The sequence below is a fragment of the Tympanuchus pallidicinctus genome, unplaced genomic scaffold (genome assembly GCF_026119805.1).
Source record: "Tympanuchus pallidicinctus isolate F22 unplaced genomic scaffold, pur_lepc_1.0 scaffold24, whole genome shotgun sequence".
In the NCBI taxonomy this organism is placed as follows: domain Eukaryota; kingdom Metazoa; phylum Chordata; class Aves; order Galliformes; family Phasianidae; genus Tympanuchus; species Tympanuchus pallidicinctus.
The window spans coordinates 3,035,711-3,054,559 of NW_026294741.1; the positions used below are offsets into that span (position 1 = coordinate 3,035,711).

Genomic DNA, 18,849 nt, shown 5'->3' on the forward strand with positions numbered 1-18,849 from the left:
CATTACTCACATCAGAAAGCTGCCCTCTGCTAAGTACTTTATAGACACTTGACACATCTGCCAAATTCGCAGCATCCAAATGAATTTTTAATGTTACAAATCGGGCTGCGGTCAGGATGCTGAGAATTTAATGCTTCTGGATTGGTCCCCACTCCTGAGCACAGAGTATTAATGCTCCTTTCATTTGCTGCCACGCTCACAGCCCTGATCAATGAACGCCTCTGGACCATGACTGAAAACAAGTTCCCATTCCCAACTCTCAAAGAGCCTCAGCTGCAGAGATTTCAAAGCAACTCGTGCTTACTGTGACCAGACTCCTGATTTGTGCCACTGAAATATCATACAAAGAGTCTCTCCAGACTGAGAAAGGGTGGAAATACATTTTTATTCTCAGCCTGATTTCATTTTAGAGAAGCCTTTAAGTTTCACAGCTATGGATAAACCACTGCAGCTCTAGCTGTAGCACTCAAGCAGAGGGGCTGGTCCACGAGAGCATTCTGACAGCACACAGACGGCCAGATGCTTCCCTGGGCAGACAAATCTGATGGGCTCAGCACCCCTGGCTTTAATTTTAGCAAATTTCAACCCTAGGACTCGATCAAATACTATGTAACTACCACAATCATCGCTAAAGAATACAATTTTCTGTCATCAGTTCTAGTTCTAACCACTAAGGCTGCACTAAGGATGCTTTAAATCAACAGATTATGTCCAGGGCTGCACCAAGCTTAAAATTGCTGCTTTTGTTCCTTCACTTAACCCCTGAATCATGCTTAGAAATCAAAACCTGCGCTCAGAACAGCTGCACAAACACTGGCAGACAGGAGGTGTGAAGCAAGAGGTGATACCTCACATAGTGCTCAACTCCTGAACACACATCAAAAACAGAAGATAACAAAAAAAGGAAAGAAAGAGGGAAAAATTGAAATGAATAAGTTCCACAGTAACACAGAACCTCCTGCCTGTTGTCAGGACTGCTATTTCCAGGCTGGATTTCTCGCTTTGCTGGCATCCAAACCAAACTGAGCTGTGGCACAGCCCAGCCTCATTTTGCAGCTTGCACTGTCACAAACAAAATGTCTTTTGCCTGCACAAAACGTGAGCTGGTGCCCAGCCCTGGGTGGCAGGGCAGTGACACGGGCATCCATCACCTCCTGCCATAGGAGCACAAGGCAAGGTCACGCTCAGACGTGCCTTGAACTGAGCGTTGTGGCAGATGGCAGAAATTCTGCCCGACCTCTCTGTGCAGTTGCAGATGCCAGTTTTAATGGCCAGGAGCCAGAAGGATAATAAGCAGCACTATTTCTTCTTGGCATTGGCAGCCACCTGAAATCCTTTTCAGTAAACATGTTCTGGGCTAGAAAAAGCTCCGCGCCTCTTCAAGGGGAAGGACATTGCCCAACTGTCACAACTCACTAGGGAAATGGCTGTAAATGATTCTCACTTTTTATTCATTTTGGCAGCTCAATTTCTGGTGATTATTCACTGGCTATGAAAGAACATTGGGACTTCAGTTGCTGGGCTGGAATCCCAGAGAACCTGTGGTGTGACTTTTCCTTTTTAATATATAAAATGACACAGCAATTTATCCTTCATCCATTCATCACCTTAAAACACACAGTGAAAGCTACCACTTGCCTGGTTGTGTTTCAGAATAGAATCAAAGAGCCACTAAGGCTGGAAAAGACCACGAAGATCATCAAGCCCCAACACAAACAGGTGGGGGGTGGAAAGGGACCTGAAGCAACAGTGCTGCTTGCTAAGCATGGTTATGCAATGCAGGCACTGCACAAAGGCAGCTCTGCCTTCTGCTGCACCCACCAGTGGCCATGTCAGTAAGAACGTGGGTAGCCAGGCTGACACCACCAGAAGGGGAGCACCATTCTCCTGCTGCCATCCTCAGCATCTGCACATCACTCTCTTTTCCTGCTCGCCACTCATCTTCGTCTCTCCTTTCCTCCCTGCATCAGTTCTGCAACACGTTTCCTGCTTGCTATTAAAACAAGAAAGAAGTCTTTCCCATCATTCCATCTATGACCTTGTCAATCCCAATAACCTGTGGGCATTTCTCTATGCCAGACACATCTCCTCCTTCCACGGAGGCTGCAGCACGCAGGACCGCCTGGGACTCTGCACAGCTGCAGAGCTCAGACATGTTTATTTTTACATGCAGTGAGGGAGGACAGCAGTGGTTACCAAAGTATGGGATGACTAATTAAGCCGTCTACTGCTGTGCTGAGTTCAGGCTGGGCAGCAAGAATATATTTGTATTCTTTAACCACAGCAGCTGCCACCTCTTTTCTGCGCCGTTGTAGTTCAGAAAAAAAACAACTTACTGTTCTCATGGAGCAAAGCAAAGAAGCAGGAGCCAAGCAAAGCAATCTGAGCTATCAGCTACTATCTTCAGCCATGAAAAACACGCGAGGCTTTCCCAGCCCAGGGCACTTCCACTTCCTCTGCAGCACTTTGACCAAGCCAGAGTCCCAATGCACCAGGGTATGCACAGTGCTGCAAGGTGTCTGGGGAAGCAGCGACTGCTGCTTGGCCCTGCAGGGCTCAGGCTGTTGGACCAGGTGGTCCTGGAGGGTTCCTTCCAGTGGATCCATTCTAGGAACGGCAAAGCTTTTCTTTAGAACAGTCTTTCCCTACTCAAATTCAGTCATTTTGGGTGTACAGGTTAGAAAGGGAAGGTGGACCAGAGCCAAAGGGTTTTTTATTATTATCATTGTTTTAAGACTCAAATTGTAAAGCCATAAAACCAGAGGGGATGCTAGAATTCCCCCTAGGTTCACATTTCCTTCCCCAATGGACTGCAGAAAGCTGCCTCACCTTTGCTGACGCAGGCACCTGTGTCTGGCTGAGCAGATACAGCCAAGGGTTAATGAAGCTAGATGGCAAATGCAGAGACTGCTTGTTACAAGGGCAGTGCATGATAGGTGAAGCAGCTTCAGCCAAACAAAGAGCACAGGCATGTCAGCAGCTGTCAAAAAAATTACAGCCAGGCGATGTAGAAGGTTCAGCAATAAACACAACTAAAGAGTGACAAATAAAAACATACCGAGCGCGTTACACATCCAGTGGAAAAATCTATGGGAACTTTTTATACTACACCCTGGGGCAAAGAGGAAATTATGCCACAACAATAAGAGCTCTCAGCAAGGTCAGCTCCGACTCCAGCTTAGCAGCAGAGCTGAAGAAAAACCTCACTGAGGGAAAACAGGATAATGCTGGCTCCCAAAATCCACAGGCTGGAACCATGGATTGCTACAGCAGAACCATGGCAGCTTCTGCATTCCCAGCCTCTCCCAAGGCATCAAAATAGCCCAAGTCTGGGACTCCCAAGGAAAATGCTGTTACACCCTGCAGAGGAATGTTCCACCCACAACTGTTGTTTCCTCCCATAAAAGGCTTGTTAGTGAGTTAATTTCTGGAGTTCACAGTATTGTCTGCAGATTTCTCCACTGCAATATCTCACCAGGAAGGGGAAGCCAAACAAGCCAGACTATTTTAAGGCTCCTGCACTCGGAGGAAATTCTAGGGCAAAATTTCAAAGGCAGATGCTTTGAACCGAGACACTCCACAGAGACAAGAGAGCATTCCTGCCTTTAGAGCCACTTAAGTAACTCTTTGGGGCCACATCTGTTTGACTTTTTTTTTTTTTTTGTAGATTTAAAAGGTGTTTTTTCTAACACCTAAATGCCATTTGATACAAGCACGTGATGAAGACTACTTGGGAAACTGTTTAAAACTTAAAGGCTAATGATAAAAAGCTGCTCTGGCGTCCTTCCCACACCAACCATTCACCACCCAGACTTGCTTCCTTGTCTCACCCCAGAGATGGGACACAAACGTCACCCACTGCCACACCACCAGCACAGGGGACTCAAACACTGGCAGTGCAGGGGCTCAATCTGCATTGATTTTGAACTCACTAAACCCTGAGGTCTCTTTTTGCTTAAGGAGCACGGAGAGCACGTTCCCACAGCTGCTTTCCACACACTCACCGCTGGGCCTGATGGATTCAGATTGTTCTAACTGGGAGAACAGCACACAGCATTATTCAGACAGCTCTGCATTGGTAGCACTCCATTATCTTGCAAAACACCACTTTGCTCCGAAAAGCAAGGCTGGGCTCCCCTCTCCTGGACAGCTGTGAAGGTGCAGCTCTCAGCAAGGCTGAGGAAAGCTACATTGCTGGCAGCTTTGGTAAATGACACTCAAAGAGAATACAAACTGTTATAGGCTAAATAGCCTTGGTTTGTCTTCTAGGTATCACTGGATTCCTACTATGCTAGCAAAATTATATGTAATCCCAGGGATTCGGGCAGTACTTGAACCAACAGCCTGCATGAGACTCCCAGTCCTCCATTTGGCAGTTCAAGCTGGCAGGAGATGGAAAAGCCAAGGCTGAGTGCCCTGAATCAGCTTCTCTTCCATGGCATGTGCTCTGCAAGGACAGTAGCTGCTTATGTGCCCCGTTTGGGTGCCCCACACATACACAGTGCTGGCACAGTTAACACAGACAGCACAGAAGGGGGCTTGGCAGGGAATCTCTCCTGGCTCCCTTGGGCTCAAAGAGGAACTGTTTTGCTGTCCTCCCCCTGCATCTGAGATTGAGGTTTCCCTGGGAAGTCAGAGATCAAAAAATAACGGTACTATTTCTCCCCCCAGACAAGTACAGCTCCTTCAGCTCTGATACCACGCAGTCAGATAACTCTGATTACCATTTGCATGGTGCAATGTTAGGTGAGAACCTCACTGAAGGCAAGAGGTATTTGCAAAACACCTTCCAGATCCAATCTCTCAGTAACCACACAGCACTCTGAGCTCAAGCAGCTGCAATAGCAAGGTTCATGGGCACTTCTGTTCACAGCACAGGTTTCCAAGGAAAGGATGGACTGCACCGTTTTGGGGTCTCAGTGTGTCAAGGAGTGGAAATATGTCAAAGCACAGGAATGGCTTTTTTTCTTTCTTTTTTTTTTTGGAATACAGGGCTGCACAAACAGCCCCTTGGAGGTCAGTCAACGATGTATGCTTTAATTTCAGTTGCTTCTGTTCCCCATGCAGAGCTTCTCACCACTTCCTGCTCAGCCTTAACATCCAGTCTGCACAGAAATTATTCCTTCAACACAACAGACTTTGTAAGAGGGAAAAAAAAGTGAAATTGGAGCTGGTACTATCACAGGAACAGAACAAATACACACCAGTTGCTACTGCAGCAAGGAGTAGAATTGCTGGAGAAGCCCTTCTGGATAGGCAATGACCCAGCAACTTACTCTTAAATCCAGCACTAAAACACAAGAATCATTGTTTACACAGAAGAAAGCAGAATGATGGATGATTCGAGACATTAATAATATTCCTGGTCTGAACAGATACAGGAAATACAGATGCACCAAATGATACCTCAAAATCCAATATCACAGAGTCCAAGCTCAGTGTTCACAAACACCACAGCCATAGCTGTGCTGGTCAATACCATAACTCTGAGCAAACACATTTGTCAAGACAAAGACAAATGAAAACCTGGGAGCTGAATAAGATACGCAAGATGAACTGGCAGTCAGTCATCAAGCTTAGTCACAGCAGCCCTGGATACCTCAGCAAACAACCTAGTTAAAAGGCAAAATATCCTTTTATTGATTGTTACTCAATAGCAAATGTGTTTTTACCTGTTTAATCCAGTTAGTTTATAATTAGCCACATAATGGCACAGCTGCAAGCCTCCTGTTCTTGCTCTTGCTTTATGAAATTGATTTCTCATTTGCTTCCCTTTGCAGGGCGATCAGAAAGCAGGTTAGAACAGCTGCTCCACGAGCACCTCAGGAAGTCAGCAGGGCAAAAGGCAGCAGAAACACCCCCCTCATGATGAGAGCAGGATTCTGCCCGCCAAAGCAATCCTCAGTGCAGCATCACAAGATGAGAACCGCTGGCTTTGCCTGCGATGAGGCGCACGTACCTGCCTGCCATCCTGACCCACGTTGGTCTGTCCTCTCACTACAGTTCGAATGCTGTCATCCAACTTCCTGGATAAAATAAAACAAAACTATCGTGTCAAATCCGTTCTCAATATGCCCCATCAGCTGGGAACTTTGAGACTTACACAAGGCATTAAAAAACGGGAAGCTGCTGTTACCAACCAACACCAAACTCAAGTTTCTTCCTCCCTCTTTCTCTCTGTGGGACATCAATATCTTACACAATTTGAAATTCCTGTTGCAAAAATAAAAACCTGTTACCTAACTTAACTGGAGCTTCTAGCATTTCTCCTCCCTGAAGCAATACTGTTAGCTGTTTCTTGTCAGTTTCAATTTCTTTTTTTCCAACAGTAAAGAGCAGTCTCAATTCTTTCAAGTTGGCAATGTCAAACTGCACAGAAAATCTAAGGGTTTTTTTCCTGCTGACATTTTATATTTACAGTATGAATAACAATAACCAACGAAAGGAGAGCCTTTAACAATTGCTATTTTGACCTCACAAACAAAATAAACTTCTCAGCAACCAAGTATTCTGGATAGTTTGTCCTTCCAACCTCCAAACTGTACTAAAATTTGGTACCCGTTGCTACACAGCTCATTGCTTTTCAAAGGTCAACTTTGCAATTCACCAGCTAAAATAACCTGAAGGGGACAAAGAAGAGCAAAATACAAATAACTACCATTAGTGATATAGTTTTGTCTCTTTCTCACTCTATTAGACTTGAGGTTGATCCTGTCCTTCTCTTTTAAGCAAATTAACTCCAATTAGCTACAGTATAGGATGTACTTGTGAAGCCCTGGTGGCAACCAGACTACTCCATCTGAGATGCAATGAAATGGAGAAACACTTACCTTATTTTCAATCTGATTTTGTTGACAACTTCATCGATGTTTGCCAAAGACTACAAGAGGAAAAACAAAAAAGAACGTTACAAGGAGAAAACTTCTGACCCACATCAGCTGTGACAGCTCACCCTTTCTTATGCACCACACTTTACAAGAAGGAGAGTGATGATTTTTACAGGTGGAGAAAAAGACACAGAACAAGTCGGCTGCAGGGCGTCCCTGTGATTGGAGGAGCTGTCCTGAAATGCTGAGGTGACAGTGACCTCCAGTGGGCAGCACAGAGCTCTGGCCTCCCCTGGCCTCCTGCTGAACCCAACACCCTGCACTTGGGTGCAGGAGCCTGCTGGAGATACAGCAGGTATTACTGGGAGGAAAAACAGCTCTGCACTGGCAAAGGGAAAAAGGATGAGCCAGCACCACCAGGCAACTAAACAGAGACAGCTGGAAGCCAAGGAGGCAGCTTCTGCAGAGGATCTTAAACATGGTAACACCTGCAATGGAACTGCCTCCCAGTCCAGCCTTCAGCTGGGAAATACCTCCTTTCACAACTGCCCCTGGGGCTGATGAGGGGAAGACCAAGGGTGGATAAAGACCCTGTGGTCAACTCATTCCTTACATCTGAGAAGAAGAAACAGGTTTCAAACATGGATGACTCTTTGGTGACATCCCACACCCAACAACTGTCTCATTTGGTGAAAAATACTGAGGATTCCCAACGATTGACACACAGCAAGTTATGAGATGTACTGCCAAAGTACAGAAAGCTAATTTATGCCTCCAGATCAAAGCAGAACTTTTACTCCAGCAAATGCTTTGCGTATAAAGAAACTGCACAATGAGTGAACATCATTAAATGCTAATTTAAGAAGTGATTATCATCATAGTATTCAGAGTATACGCACAGTAATGTTTAGAAGATAAACATTAAACTGAGATATAGGTTTAAGGATGCCTTCAGCCAGGTTACCCTTCAAACTGAGGAGAGGGGTGTGCTGTGAGCACAACTTACTTGCTCAGTGGGAAAGAGAGTGTTAATATACTCCACAGCATTGAAATCTGCTCTGTCCAGGGGGTCTTGGCTGGGAAATACCTGAAGGGTGAAAGGAGGAAAAAAAACCAAACAATCAACAACACATCAACTTTAGTTTTTGTAACTTTATGGAGCACCACTGGGCAACAGCACCGTTCTGACAAGGCTGCACAAACAGCAGTGCAGTGTTCTCCAGGGGTCCCCAACCTATTATAGCCCCTCATAATACAGAGATAATGCACATGCATGCTTCCAAAGCCAGCATAAGCATAATCCATCATGTACAAGAAACTCCCAGGACACACGAGCCATTAATTATGCATCTCAAAGCATTCCAGTGCTTTTGTGTTGTCTGGAAGTGGCAGCCCTGCTGAGACTTTGCCCTTCTCTCTGCCTGAGCTTCGGGGGCCCTGTGGTGACAGACAGGGGAGTTGCTTTTTGCAGTCATGTAATGCAGAACATGATAAATTGAGAAATGGTTGTACAAGTTGTCCAGAGACTTTGGGCTTGCCCCCCTCACGTAAAAAAGGAGAGAAATAGAATCTGCTGAGTGATTCCTGCAGCCCATGGAAAAGGGAAGGGAGAAGCTGTGGTGCAAACAGATCTCATCCGTCCTCAGAACAGCTCAAACAATGGCAATGCAGCTGTCAGGCTTTGTTTGCTCTTTGTCCTCACACACTAAAACATGCTGCATTCCCTTCTCTGGTACCGTATTTATTCCATGTCTACAAAGCCATCAGATCTGCTCTCTGAGGCCAAAACCAAACCCAGTAAACACAGCAGCCCTCTGCAGGCACTCAGAGCCTCCACAAAGCCCGGTGCACATACACTGTCCACTGTATGCCTTTTAGAGAATAAAAGCAGTGTTTTCATGAGGATGCTTAAAGGAAAACCTGGAGGTGGTGAAGTCTCTGGGGGTGTTTCAGAAGCGTGGGGATGTGGCACTGAGAGATGTGGTCAGAGGGCACGGTGGGATGGGCTGAGGTTGGACTTGGGGATCTGAGAGATCTTTTCCAACCTGATTCTGAGATTTATGACCTTATACAACCTACTGACAGAGTACTGCTGTCCCAGCTGTCCAACACAACAGCTGTGCGGCGGCCAAAAAGAAGCAGGAACCTGTTAAGTACACAAGAGGTCATGCCTGAGCGAGGAAAGTGCTCTGACATCAGCCTGTTCTAAGAGCACAGACACAGTACCACAACCAGCCATGCTCTGCACGTTCAGCTCATCTCAAAGCTGCACAGGCATTAACAGCAGCTGAAGCAAGGAGGTGGAGGGGAGATAAAAGCCAGCAAGGATTTCACTCTCAAAACACAAACAGACACCAATGCTGCCAGCAGCCACACTGGTTGGGGAAGCTGCTACTCCTACATCTTCATCACAACCCACCAACCAAAAACAACTGCCCTAGGTTTGCCAGCATGCTCCCACTTGCTGAGCAAAGTCAGCAGGTGCTGCCCAAAACAACGTGAGGAACACTCACAGCAGGACTGGAACACTGGGAGGAATAGGAAGCAATGGAAGGCGCTACCATCCTCAGCAGGCCCTTCATTCAGCCATTCCTGAGGTAAGAACTACCCAGCAGCTCACTGCGAGGTACGCCGACCCCACGTGAAAACAACAGGCGTGCGATTAGAGCCGCGAGGGTCAGAGATGTGGCTCCAGGGACACGGAACGCACTGCAGGACACGGGGCTGCCACACGCAGCGCTCACCCAGGTCAGCCTGAATTTGGGTGAGCCGCAGCCGCTCGGCTTAAAAAGGCACTGAGAGCGAGGCTCGGCGTTACCAAGAGCCTCCCGGCTCCCAGCAGAGCGGAGCCGCCCCTCACAGGCCGCTCACTGCGGCGGGGACCAACAGCGGGCCCGGCCCTGCGCAGCAGGAGCCCGGCAGGCCCTCACCGGCGGCCTCCCGCGCCCGGCCCCGTGCGGAGCGGCTCCCCCGGCCCCACACCTGCTCGATGGCGGCCTGCACGGCAGGAGCCAACTCCAGCGCCGCCTCCAGCCCGGCCGCCAGCTCCAACTCGTCCTCTTCCATGGCGCCGCGCCGCTTCCGGGCCGCGGGGCACGCCGGGATGCGGGAGGACCGCCCCGCTCCTCCTGCCGGGCTGGGGGCGTGGCCTCGTGCCAGGCGTGGCCTATGGGAAAAGCCGCGTCTCCAAAGGGGCGTGGCCTGCCGTCGGGGGCGGGGCTTGCTGGGGCGGGGCTCCCGCCGCCCGGCGCCGTGGTCCCGCGGCGGGCGGTGGCGGCAGCGCGGGCCCCATGTGGCGGACGTTGGCTGTCGCGTCCGCCTTCTTCCCGGGGCTGTTCGCGTTCTGCGTGCGGGCGCTCCGTTGGGCCGCCCCGGGATGGAGCCTCAAGGACCGCGTCCTGCTCAGCGGAAGGTACGGGCGCGGGGTGCGGCGGGGCTGGGGGACCGGAGGGATGGGCCCTGACCCGGTTGGCCCTGATTCGGTTCCCATCTGCTGTTTGTAGGCTGGTGTCGACGGTGCAGGCTACGATGGCCACGGTGTCGGGCCTGACCGTGGTGCTTAGCTGCGAGGATGTGGTGCACGACAGGTAACGGGACGGGGGGGCCCTTCCTGCCCTCCGGAGTCAGTGCGGAAAACCCATAGAAAACGGTCCCGAGGGCGTAACGGGGCCGGGAGGGGGGCGGCGGGAGCGGCGGAGTGCGGCATCTCCGGCCCTGGGGATGAAGGAGATCCGGTGAGAATGGAGCGGAGCGGGGCAGCTCCCTCTTCCTGCACGCAGAGCAGCCCGGGATGGGAAACCATTGCTGGAGAAAGGCACGGAGATGAAATGGGAAAAATCACCAGGCCGGGCTGCCCGGGCTGCTGGTTGGGACGAAACAACAGCGATGGCTCTTAAGCTATGGTCCAGAACAGCAGAGCTGGAGGTAGGGCGGTACCCGGCTGTGCAGGGTCCCGTCTGCTGCAGCAGTGTTGGACTCAGCCCTGCTGGATGCAGGCAGCCCCACGCGGTACCGATAGGGCAGATGAGAAGCCCCAGCCCGGCTGCTACGAAGGTTGCTGGCTTTGGGCAAAAGCGCAGCCCGAGCCCCAGATTTCCTTCGAATCTGGAGGAGCTGCAGCTCCACGCTCAGCAGGGAAGGGCTCAGAGAATGGCAGCGGGACAGGAAGCACCGTGAAGGCTGCCAGCTTATTGACACAGGCAGAGAGCCGTCACGTTGCTGGCACTGCCTCTGCCCTCCAAAACCCTCTGAGAAGTTCAGCCTTCCTGCTCTGCATCTCCGATAGCACTCTGAGCAGGAATGCATGCAGGGGAATCCCTCTGGGATGGCAGGAGAGCAGTGGAAGGCTCACTGGGCCCCGAGCAACGTTTCTCCAGCAGCAGTTCCCTACCAGCCCCATTCACGTGGTGTTTTCTGAGGCTCCCTGCAGAGCAGGGGTTACAGCTGCCACATTGTGCAACTGGGATTCCGACATTCTTTGGGAACAGGCATCTGCGTGCAATTATTTCCCAACAGACAAAACGTCTCCCAGGGATTTATTGCTGCTGTTACAGGCTTTGCACTTCACTCTCCAAAGCCTGGGCATCTTTCATTAACTCTGCTCTCTGGGTGTGTTATAAACACTCACCTCTGGGTGGGCAGCTGACACAGACGGTCACAGTGTTGTTCCTACCATCGGATGCAGGGCGTAGGGCAGGGGATTACCTGCTGCAGAGCTGCCAGATGAGCACTGATCTGGGGAGGTGCCACAGCCCCAGCAAACACCTGCCCCAGGCTGAGGGTGCTCCTCACCTCGTGCTGTTTGCACTGTGCCTTTGCTCCTGACGCAGGGCTGATTGCACAGCTCAGGCAGGCACCAAACAGCACCGACTCGATAAAGGCAGCCGTGCCCCACTCAGTGCCTGCGCTCAGGAATCACCCATTGTACCATTCCTGTTTCACATGGCTTTTCTCTGGGATGGCTGAGCTGAAGATAAATCAGGGCACCAGGCACCCACCCAGCTCATTGATCATAGAGTTGTTAAGGTTGGAAAAGACTTCAACGGTCAAAGTCCAACCCATCCCCACTGTGCCCACTGACCACATCCCTCAGCACCACATCCCCACGGTTCCTGAATACCTCCAGGGATGAGGATTCCCCCCCTCCCTGGGCAGCTGTGCCATTGCCTGAACACTCTTCCAGAGAATAAATTATCCTAATATCCAACCTGAACCTCCCCTGGCACACAGCGTGAGAACATTACCTCGTGGGCCTCTCAGACCCATTGCTACACATCTCTGCTCTCCCTCCCTAGGCACTGGCTGGCTGTGGAGTACGTCTGGGTCCTGGTTCCCTACATGACCTACGACATCTACGTCATGTACCTCTGCCACTGGCACAAGAGCCGAGAGAAGGGCATAGCAGAGAGGAAGCACTCGCTGAGCAGTGTGCGGAGCTTCCTCCTGCAGGAGCGGCTGATGGTCACCCACCACCTCTTCATCCTCATCGTGCTCACCCCTGTCACCCAGGTGAGGGCCAGGCATGGATGTTGTGAATCCAGACAACTGGGAGCCCTGACTGGGAGGATCATAAAATCATTTAAAGGCTGGAAAAGACTTCTAAGATCACCAAGCCCAACCCCAGCCCATCCCACCATGCCCACTAACCATGTCCCGTGGTGCCGCATCTCCATGTTTCATAAACGCTTCCGGGGTGAGGAACTGACATCAGTTGAGAATAAATACAGTGACCAAGAGGGAGCTTTCCTCAAGCTGTGTGTGTTGGATCTGAGCCTGTTACTTGGCTGGCATCACGATCAACACCCTTTCAGCTGACTTTGGAAAGCATCTCTGCTTGCCAGGAGATGTGAGGTGCTCAGTGTCAGCTCCCAGCTCTCCTGAAAAGCAGCAAGGTCCATTAGCAGATCCTTTTGTATGAAATATGCCACAGTGGGGAAGGCCCTGTGTTCATTAATGTTGTTATTTGCAGCACTTCAGGGGAGAGCTTGGAGATTTCTTCGTGGGCTGCATCTTCACGGCAGAGCTGAGCACTCCTTTTGTATCGCTGGGCAAAATCCTCATGCAGGTATGCGAGGAGGGTGGGTGCCATGAGGTGGGTGCCTGGGTTCCTGCTGCCTCCAGGGGATTCTGGGAGCCTGCAGGGGTTTGCTCCCCTTCCCCACCCCAGGCAGTCCCCCTTGCATTGCTCACACAGCACTCACCTGTGCTCGCCTTCTTCCTGTCCCAGCTGAAGATGCAGGACACGCTGCTGCACAAGGTGAACGGGATCCTCATCCTGGTGACTTTCTTCCTCTGCCGTATTCTCCTCTTCCCCTTCATGTACGCAGCCTATGGCAGGCAGGTGGGAATCCCAGTTTACATGGTGCCTTTCCGCATCCCCCTGCACTGCAACATAGCCAACGCCTCCCTCATCGCCCCGCAGCTCTACTGGTTCACACTCATCTGCCGCAAAGCCGCCCGCCTCTACGGCAGCTCACCTGCTGACAAGAGCAGGTAATGGCTGGCAGAGCACGAGGGCTGGACAAGGGTTGTTCCCTCCCCAGCTCTTCTGCCTGCAAAGTCAGCGCTGCAGGAACCATCGTGGGAGCACAGCAGCGTCGATACCACGAGGCAGCCCTGCTGTCAGCAGTGCCAGCCTCAGCTAGGGGGAACTTTCCTCCCACGCTGCTCCTGCACTTTGAGCAAGGGGGAGGTCTCCCCATAAGCATAACTTATGGGGTTCAGTGCTGGGCACCAAACTAATGGTTACACGAGAGGGGATTGTTACAGATCCCCCATCTTTCAGGGCTGATGGCAGCACAGTGAGGCACGGCACAAAGGAGCTTGTGGAGTGGATGCAGCAGGGTAGGCGGTGCTGGAGCGTGCCCAGCCCCAGGCAGCAGTGCTGGGGATGTGGGAGCTGCCTGCTGTCCCTGCTGGGCTCAGATCTGCTCCTCCAGCAGGGAGCAGAGCCAAGCCCCACGATTCTGCACAGCCTGTTCCCCAACAGTGCCTTTACACTACAGCTGCATTCAGCCTCTGACTTCCCCACACCTCACTGCTGCTGGGCACTTGGGACTCTCCACTTAACTCAAAGGGGATTTTCAGTACCACTGTCTGATGTCTGTGGCTGATGGTGTAGGGCAGCTCTGGAGCCCCCAGCAAGATCCTAGGATTGGCTGCACTGCAAGCAAGGCAGGCAGAGGGCCATCTCTGAAGGGTAAGACAAGGGCAGGAGATTGTCCCCATCCCACCAACACAGAGCCCTTCCGTGGCAGGTGATGGCTGGTTTCAACCCCCCTGCCTTGATGCAGTTGCACATGGAGATGCATGCATCTGTCTCATTACCTCTATAAGGTAACTGAAAGCCCAACACATTTCCTTACCCCTGCTCTCCCTTCAGCTCACACCAGCAGCACTATGTGTGGGTACAACCTGAGCTCCAGCTGCCCCTCCTGCCCCATCCGAGTCTCCCACAAAGGGAGGCCTGCCTGAAGCTGGCAGGGAAGGAACTGGTCAGTGCATAAGCAACCAGCAACACCAGAGCAGGGTGCTAAGCTGTGTCCTTAACCAGTTCAGCTCATTTCCACCTTCAGTGCAGTGAAAAAGGGGCAAGGCTTCTGTGCTCACCTTGCACCATGACTGCAGCCCAGCAGGCGTGTACAAGCTGGACAGCAATCCTGCTTTCTCTGAGCACAGCGTAAAACTGAGCAGCCAGGTTTTCCCCACAGCCTCCTGCACAAGCCTGGAGTTTCCTCTGTTCCAGGGCAGCCAGCTGCACCAGCAGTTGACAGACCAGCACCCACTCTGTGCCTTTCATTCTGTCTAAAAGCTAAAAAGGATGGCTGGAAGAGATCTAGTCTGGGAGAATCATTTCTTTTGGGTGTCAGATCTTGTCCCAGCCATGGCTGTGCAGGCTGGAAAGAATGATAATAATTTTAAAAAAGCCTCTTCCAGCACGCAGTCGGTTATTGCACAAGCACTACTGTTACATTAACCATTGAGACAAGCTGCTGTTATAAACCGCTTGCTACCCATTGCAAATATTTGTATACTGCTGTTTTTATTACAGATAACGTGCCTTATGTAAAGACAAAAAAAATCCACTGAGGATCTCAGTTTGCACTAACACTGCCCCATTTACTACTGCACCTATCAGAAGAGATCAATAAAGACTTCTTTCCTGAGTCACACCACCGGATGCCTCCCTCCCACGTGCCATTCATTTCTGGGTGGGGAGGCACTTAGGCAGCAGTTTGCCACTGGGCACCCACCCCAAGGCAGCAGCCCACACCTATTGCCCAAGGTGCCTGCTCATCCTGCAGAGCACGCTGCTCTGACACAAACAGCAGAGTGGCTGTGGTGAGGAGAGGGCAGCCCAACAGAAGTACCTCCCTGATGCCGGAGTGCCAGAGCTCACTACAACTCCAGACCACTATTGGGCAAGGTTGGGGCCAAGGGACTGGCAGCTTGCAGCAGCAGTAGTTGTCTACAGCTGTTTACGTGGCTGCTTTGCTGTTTAGAAAGGCTTTGAGAGAACAGAGCAGGGAAGAAATGAGTTCAAAAGTGAAAAATAGATGAGGTTTATTACAGATCTTACAGCTTTCCACATAGTGGTCCCTTGCAGCAGGGTCAGTGCTCTCCTATGATTCTCCCTTTAACTCTTCAGGCTATCCCTGGCCGAGTGGGCTGCCTAAGCACCCAGCTTGCTGAGCTTCTGCAGGAGGGGGCTGCACAGTGCCTTGTCCCTGATGTTGTCAGTGATGGACTCCAGGAAGTGCCTCTCGTTGGCTCTCCTCAGCACGTTGCTGGGGGATGAATCTGCAGAGCTGAACACCTCGTACTGAGAGAGGACCTCCAAGGCCACCACCACCAGCAGCTCAGTGCACCCACTATCTGGAGGCAGCATGGCTGCAACGTGCAGGAGGTGGCAAAACACCTGAATGCAGACAAAGGACACCTCCTCTGTGGAGCTTCTGTCTTCAGCGGGGTGCAAGGGAGACCCTGTGGCGCTCTTGATGGAGCTCAGCAGGTCCGTGAGGCTGCTGCAGTACAGCTGGACCACGTGGAGCCAAGCCTGTGGTGGCAGCCAGGTGGAACAGCTGGAGCTGCAGAGGAGCTGGAAGCCCCTCAGGAAGAGCACGGAGAGCTGGAGGTAGCAGGCAAACGGCCGGAGGTTCAGCAGGGGCATGTACTGCACGTACTCCAGTGTGTAGGGCACATGCAACACTTGCCTCTCCAGCAGGTTTGTGACCACGTGCACAAGCCTCTTCCATTCACTGTGGCTGCACCAAGGGAGGACCTGTATGAAAGCCACCAGGAAGCCTTTGCTAAAGAGATTCACTTCCTCAGGGTTGTCCACGTTGACCACGAGGAGTGAGAGCATCGTATCTTTGAGCTCAGTGGACACACAGCAGCACTCCATCCATGCCAGCAGCCCGCTGCCCGGCCCGTAGGCTGGCAAAGGCTGGGATGTCCATTCATCTTCAGGGAGCGTGCAGATCTCAAATAGCGTTGCTGGGACCTCATTCTTGAAATGCTCTCCATAAAACTTCTTCAAACGGAGACCAATGGTCCAGTCCAGTGATGCCACCTTCCTGTGAAGCCAGGCCAGAGACTGGACCCAAACCTCTGGGGAGGAGGCAGTTTCTGGAGTCATTACCTCACAGAGCTGGCTGAGGACATTCAGCACCAGGTCTTTGATCTCCAGGGATGGGAAGAGCTGGTCCTTGGGCTGATGCCAGTACTTTGTGTAGCCATCTAGAAGCTTGCAGAGGCTGAGGAGAAGTGGGAACGGGTGGCAGGACTTGATCCAGTGCTCTTTTGGGTAGGGCTGTATCTCCAAAACTTTACTGAGGATCTGCAGGCTCAGCTCAATTTGAGCACACTCTGATTTCAAATAGGGAAGGACAAAAGCTTTGGTCACTTCTGCAGGTGATACAAGCGGGGCAGCTGAACGTGGCTGCATGAGAAAGGCCAAAAACTCAAGAAACTGCTCCTCCTCCCTTGCAGAGGAAAGCTTCTCCCATGCTGCCTCCTTCAGGCACCGTACCACCAGACTGCGTGGTCTGCCTGGATCATCATGCACCTCTAGGAAGCTCAGTGCTGGGAAAGAGCAGAGGATTTGTGCCAGCAACTGGTGTGCTCCTAGGTTGACTACAGCAAGACTACAAATCTGCTTCACAGTGGCCTCAGGGTGCAGCAGAGCAAGCCTAGCCACAGCAGCCACAGCCCTGGTAAGGCCTTCATCAGATACACTTTTGGTGATCTGGTTGAAAGTCACATTGAGGTCCTCCTGGAATCCATCCACGACAACCTGCAAGCTCAGGGAGAGCCCTGGCCCACCCCAAGCCTCCAGAACACCCGAGATCACTTCGTTTTTGTCTGCTAGTGAAAGCTCACTGTAACATTCCACGATGGTTTTGGTCACTTGCAACTGCATCTCCTGGGCCTCCCTGTCTTTGCAGGATGTGGCAAAGTTCACCACAGTCTCCAGCAATTTCAAAACTAGCTCCGGTTTCTGGAAAAGAGCTCTGTTTTTCACAAGGCAGTCAACCCAGTCTTTCGAAAAGGCCCAGGTCTTTTCAGAAGCAAAAATGGAGCACATCTCCATGTGCCGGTTCAGCTTTTGCTCAATGATTGTCATGGCAACTGAAGATGCAAGGCTGGTGTCCAAATCTTTGTTCTTCTGAGTGGTGCTTATCTCCCTGAGAAAGTCATCAATTGTCTGTGCCAGTTCCAATGCAACACGCATCTCATCCTCACTCAGGTCTCCAGTCTCAGAGAAGCAAACCAGGGCCTTCCTGAAGGTGGGAAGAATATCAAGGAGCCAGCAGCTCTCATAGCATTGATTCTCTGTGCTGCTCAGGACGCCCTGCAGCTCCTCTCCCCAGGCACGCAACAAGCTGTGCAGAAAGTCCAAGCCAGCTATCAGTTCTTCACGTGACAGCTTAGCCATGGATGAGAAGCTCACGGTCCTCTCAGCTTCCTTCACTTTCTCGTCCAGCCCGCTGTGGTGGTGCTGGCTTTCAGCATCACTGTTCCAGAGGCTGACCACCGAGCTGATCTTGGCCAGGTACTCTGCAACGGTGAGGGGGCTGCCCTGCGGCTCCAGCTCGGTGAACACAGACAGCAGCTCCACCAGGTTGCCCAGGGCGTAGCACTTCACGCGCGGTGAGGCGATGCTCCCGTAGGTTTGCTTTAACCCCTCGATGAGGACCGCGAGCAGGCTGTTAGCGGCAGAAGAGCCATCCAGAGAGCCGGGGTCCTCCTTGAACCGCTTCGGGGGCCGCAAGCCATCATCCAGAGCGCGCTCACAGCCGTGCTCACGCACGAGGGAGCCGAACGCGGCGACAGTGCCGTCCTCCGGATCCCGCCCTTGTCTCATCGCCTCCCACCACACATCCAGGAGGAATCCGACATCCGACGGAGCCGTGTCCTGCCCGACGTACCGCACCAGGCGCCGCAGCTCAGCCCGGCACACGGCGTGCGGCAGCGCCAGCAGCAGCTGCACGAAGAGCCGGGGAGCGGCCAGGGCTTTCACCAGCTCGAAGAGAACCGTGCGGTTAACGTCGGGGATCATCGCGCCCACGGAGAAAAAGGCGTCTTCCTTCCATTCCCGGTCCAGAGAGGCGGCGGGAGGGGCGGGCAGCAGCACCTTGGCCCACACGATGGCCACGGCTTCCTGCTTCCACAGCCCGTGCTGCCGCGGCGAGGGGCAGCGGGCGCCGATTTCCCTCAGCGCGTCGGTGATGGGCGGCCCGACCAGCGGCCATTCGGCTTTGCGCAGCTCCCGCAGAGGCCGCGGTTGGAGAAGCCTGGAAGCCAGCAGGAAGGCGCCGTGCAGGATGGCGGTCTCCTCGCATACGCCCCAAGGCGCCACCCGCTCCCCGCTCCCGCCGCCCGGCTCCATGGCGGCGGCTCCGGGCAGACAACGCGGCGCGCGCTGCGCTCCGTCAGACCAGGCGGCCGCCGCGGTCCCACAGCGCCCCCTGGCGGAGCGGAGGTTTCCCGCCTCCCCCCCATTCAGCCGCGGTTGGAAGGA

The 18,849-nt window shown here is 52.3% G+C and overlaps 3 protein-coding genes across 3 annotated transcripts in view; 1 reads left to right on the forward strand and 2 right to left on the reverse strand.

Annotated features, from left to right (window-relative positions):
* VPS53 (VPS53 subunit of GARP complex) overlaps window positions 1–9,929 on the reverse strand; it is a 49,022-nt gene extending 39,093 nt beyond the window's left edge. The window contains exons 1-4 of the mRNA XM_052688531.1: window positions 9,810–9,929; window positions 7,834–7,914; window positions 6,831–6,880; window positions 5,960–6,026 (exon numbers count right to left, since the gene is read on the reverse strand). Of these exons, the coding sequence (XP_052544491.1) occupies window positions 5,960–6,026; window positions 6,831–6,880; window positions 7,834–7,914; window positions 9,810–9,893 (282 nt within the window). The 5' untranslated portion in view covers window positions 9,894–9,929. The remainder of the gene's footprint in view (window positions 1–5,959; window positions 6,027–6,830; window positions 6,881–7,833; window positions 7,915–9,809) is intronic.
* Window positions 9,930–10,056: 127 nt separating this feature from the next.
* TLCD3A (TLC domain containing 3A) lies at window positions 10,057–15,006 on the forward strand. Its single transcript, XM_052688640.1, has 5 exons — window positions 10,057–10,239; window positions 10,331–10,414; window positions 12,122–12,335; window positions 12,796–12,891; window positions 13,054–15,006. Exons 1-5 carry the CDS (start codon window positions 10,118–10,120, stop codon window positions 13,321–13,323), a joined length of 786 nt encoding a protein of 261 aa, XP_052544600.1. The 5' UTR covers window positions 10,057–10,117; the 3' UTR covers window positions 13,324–15,006.
* Window positions 15,007–15,364: 358 nt separating this feature from the next.
* GEMIN4 (gem nuclear organelle associated protein 4) lies at window positions 15,365–18,777 on the reverse strand. The gene has a single exon (XM_052688635.1). The coding sequence runs from the start codon at window positions 18,715–18,717 to the stop codon at window positions 15,499–15,501; it is 3,219 nt and encodes a 1,072-aa protein (XP_052544595.1). The 5' UTR covers window positions 18,718–18,777; the 3' UTR covers window positions 15,365–15,498.
* Window positions 18,778–18,849: the final 72 nt, after the last annotated feature.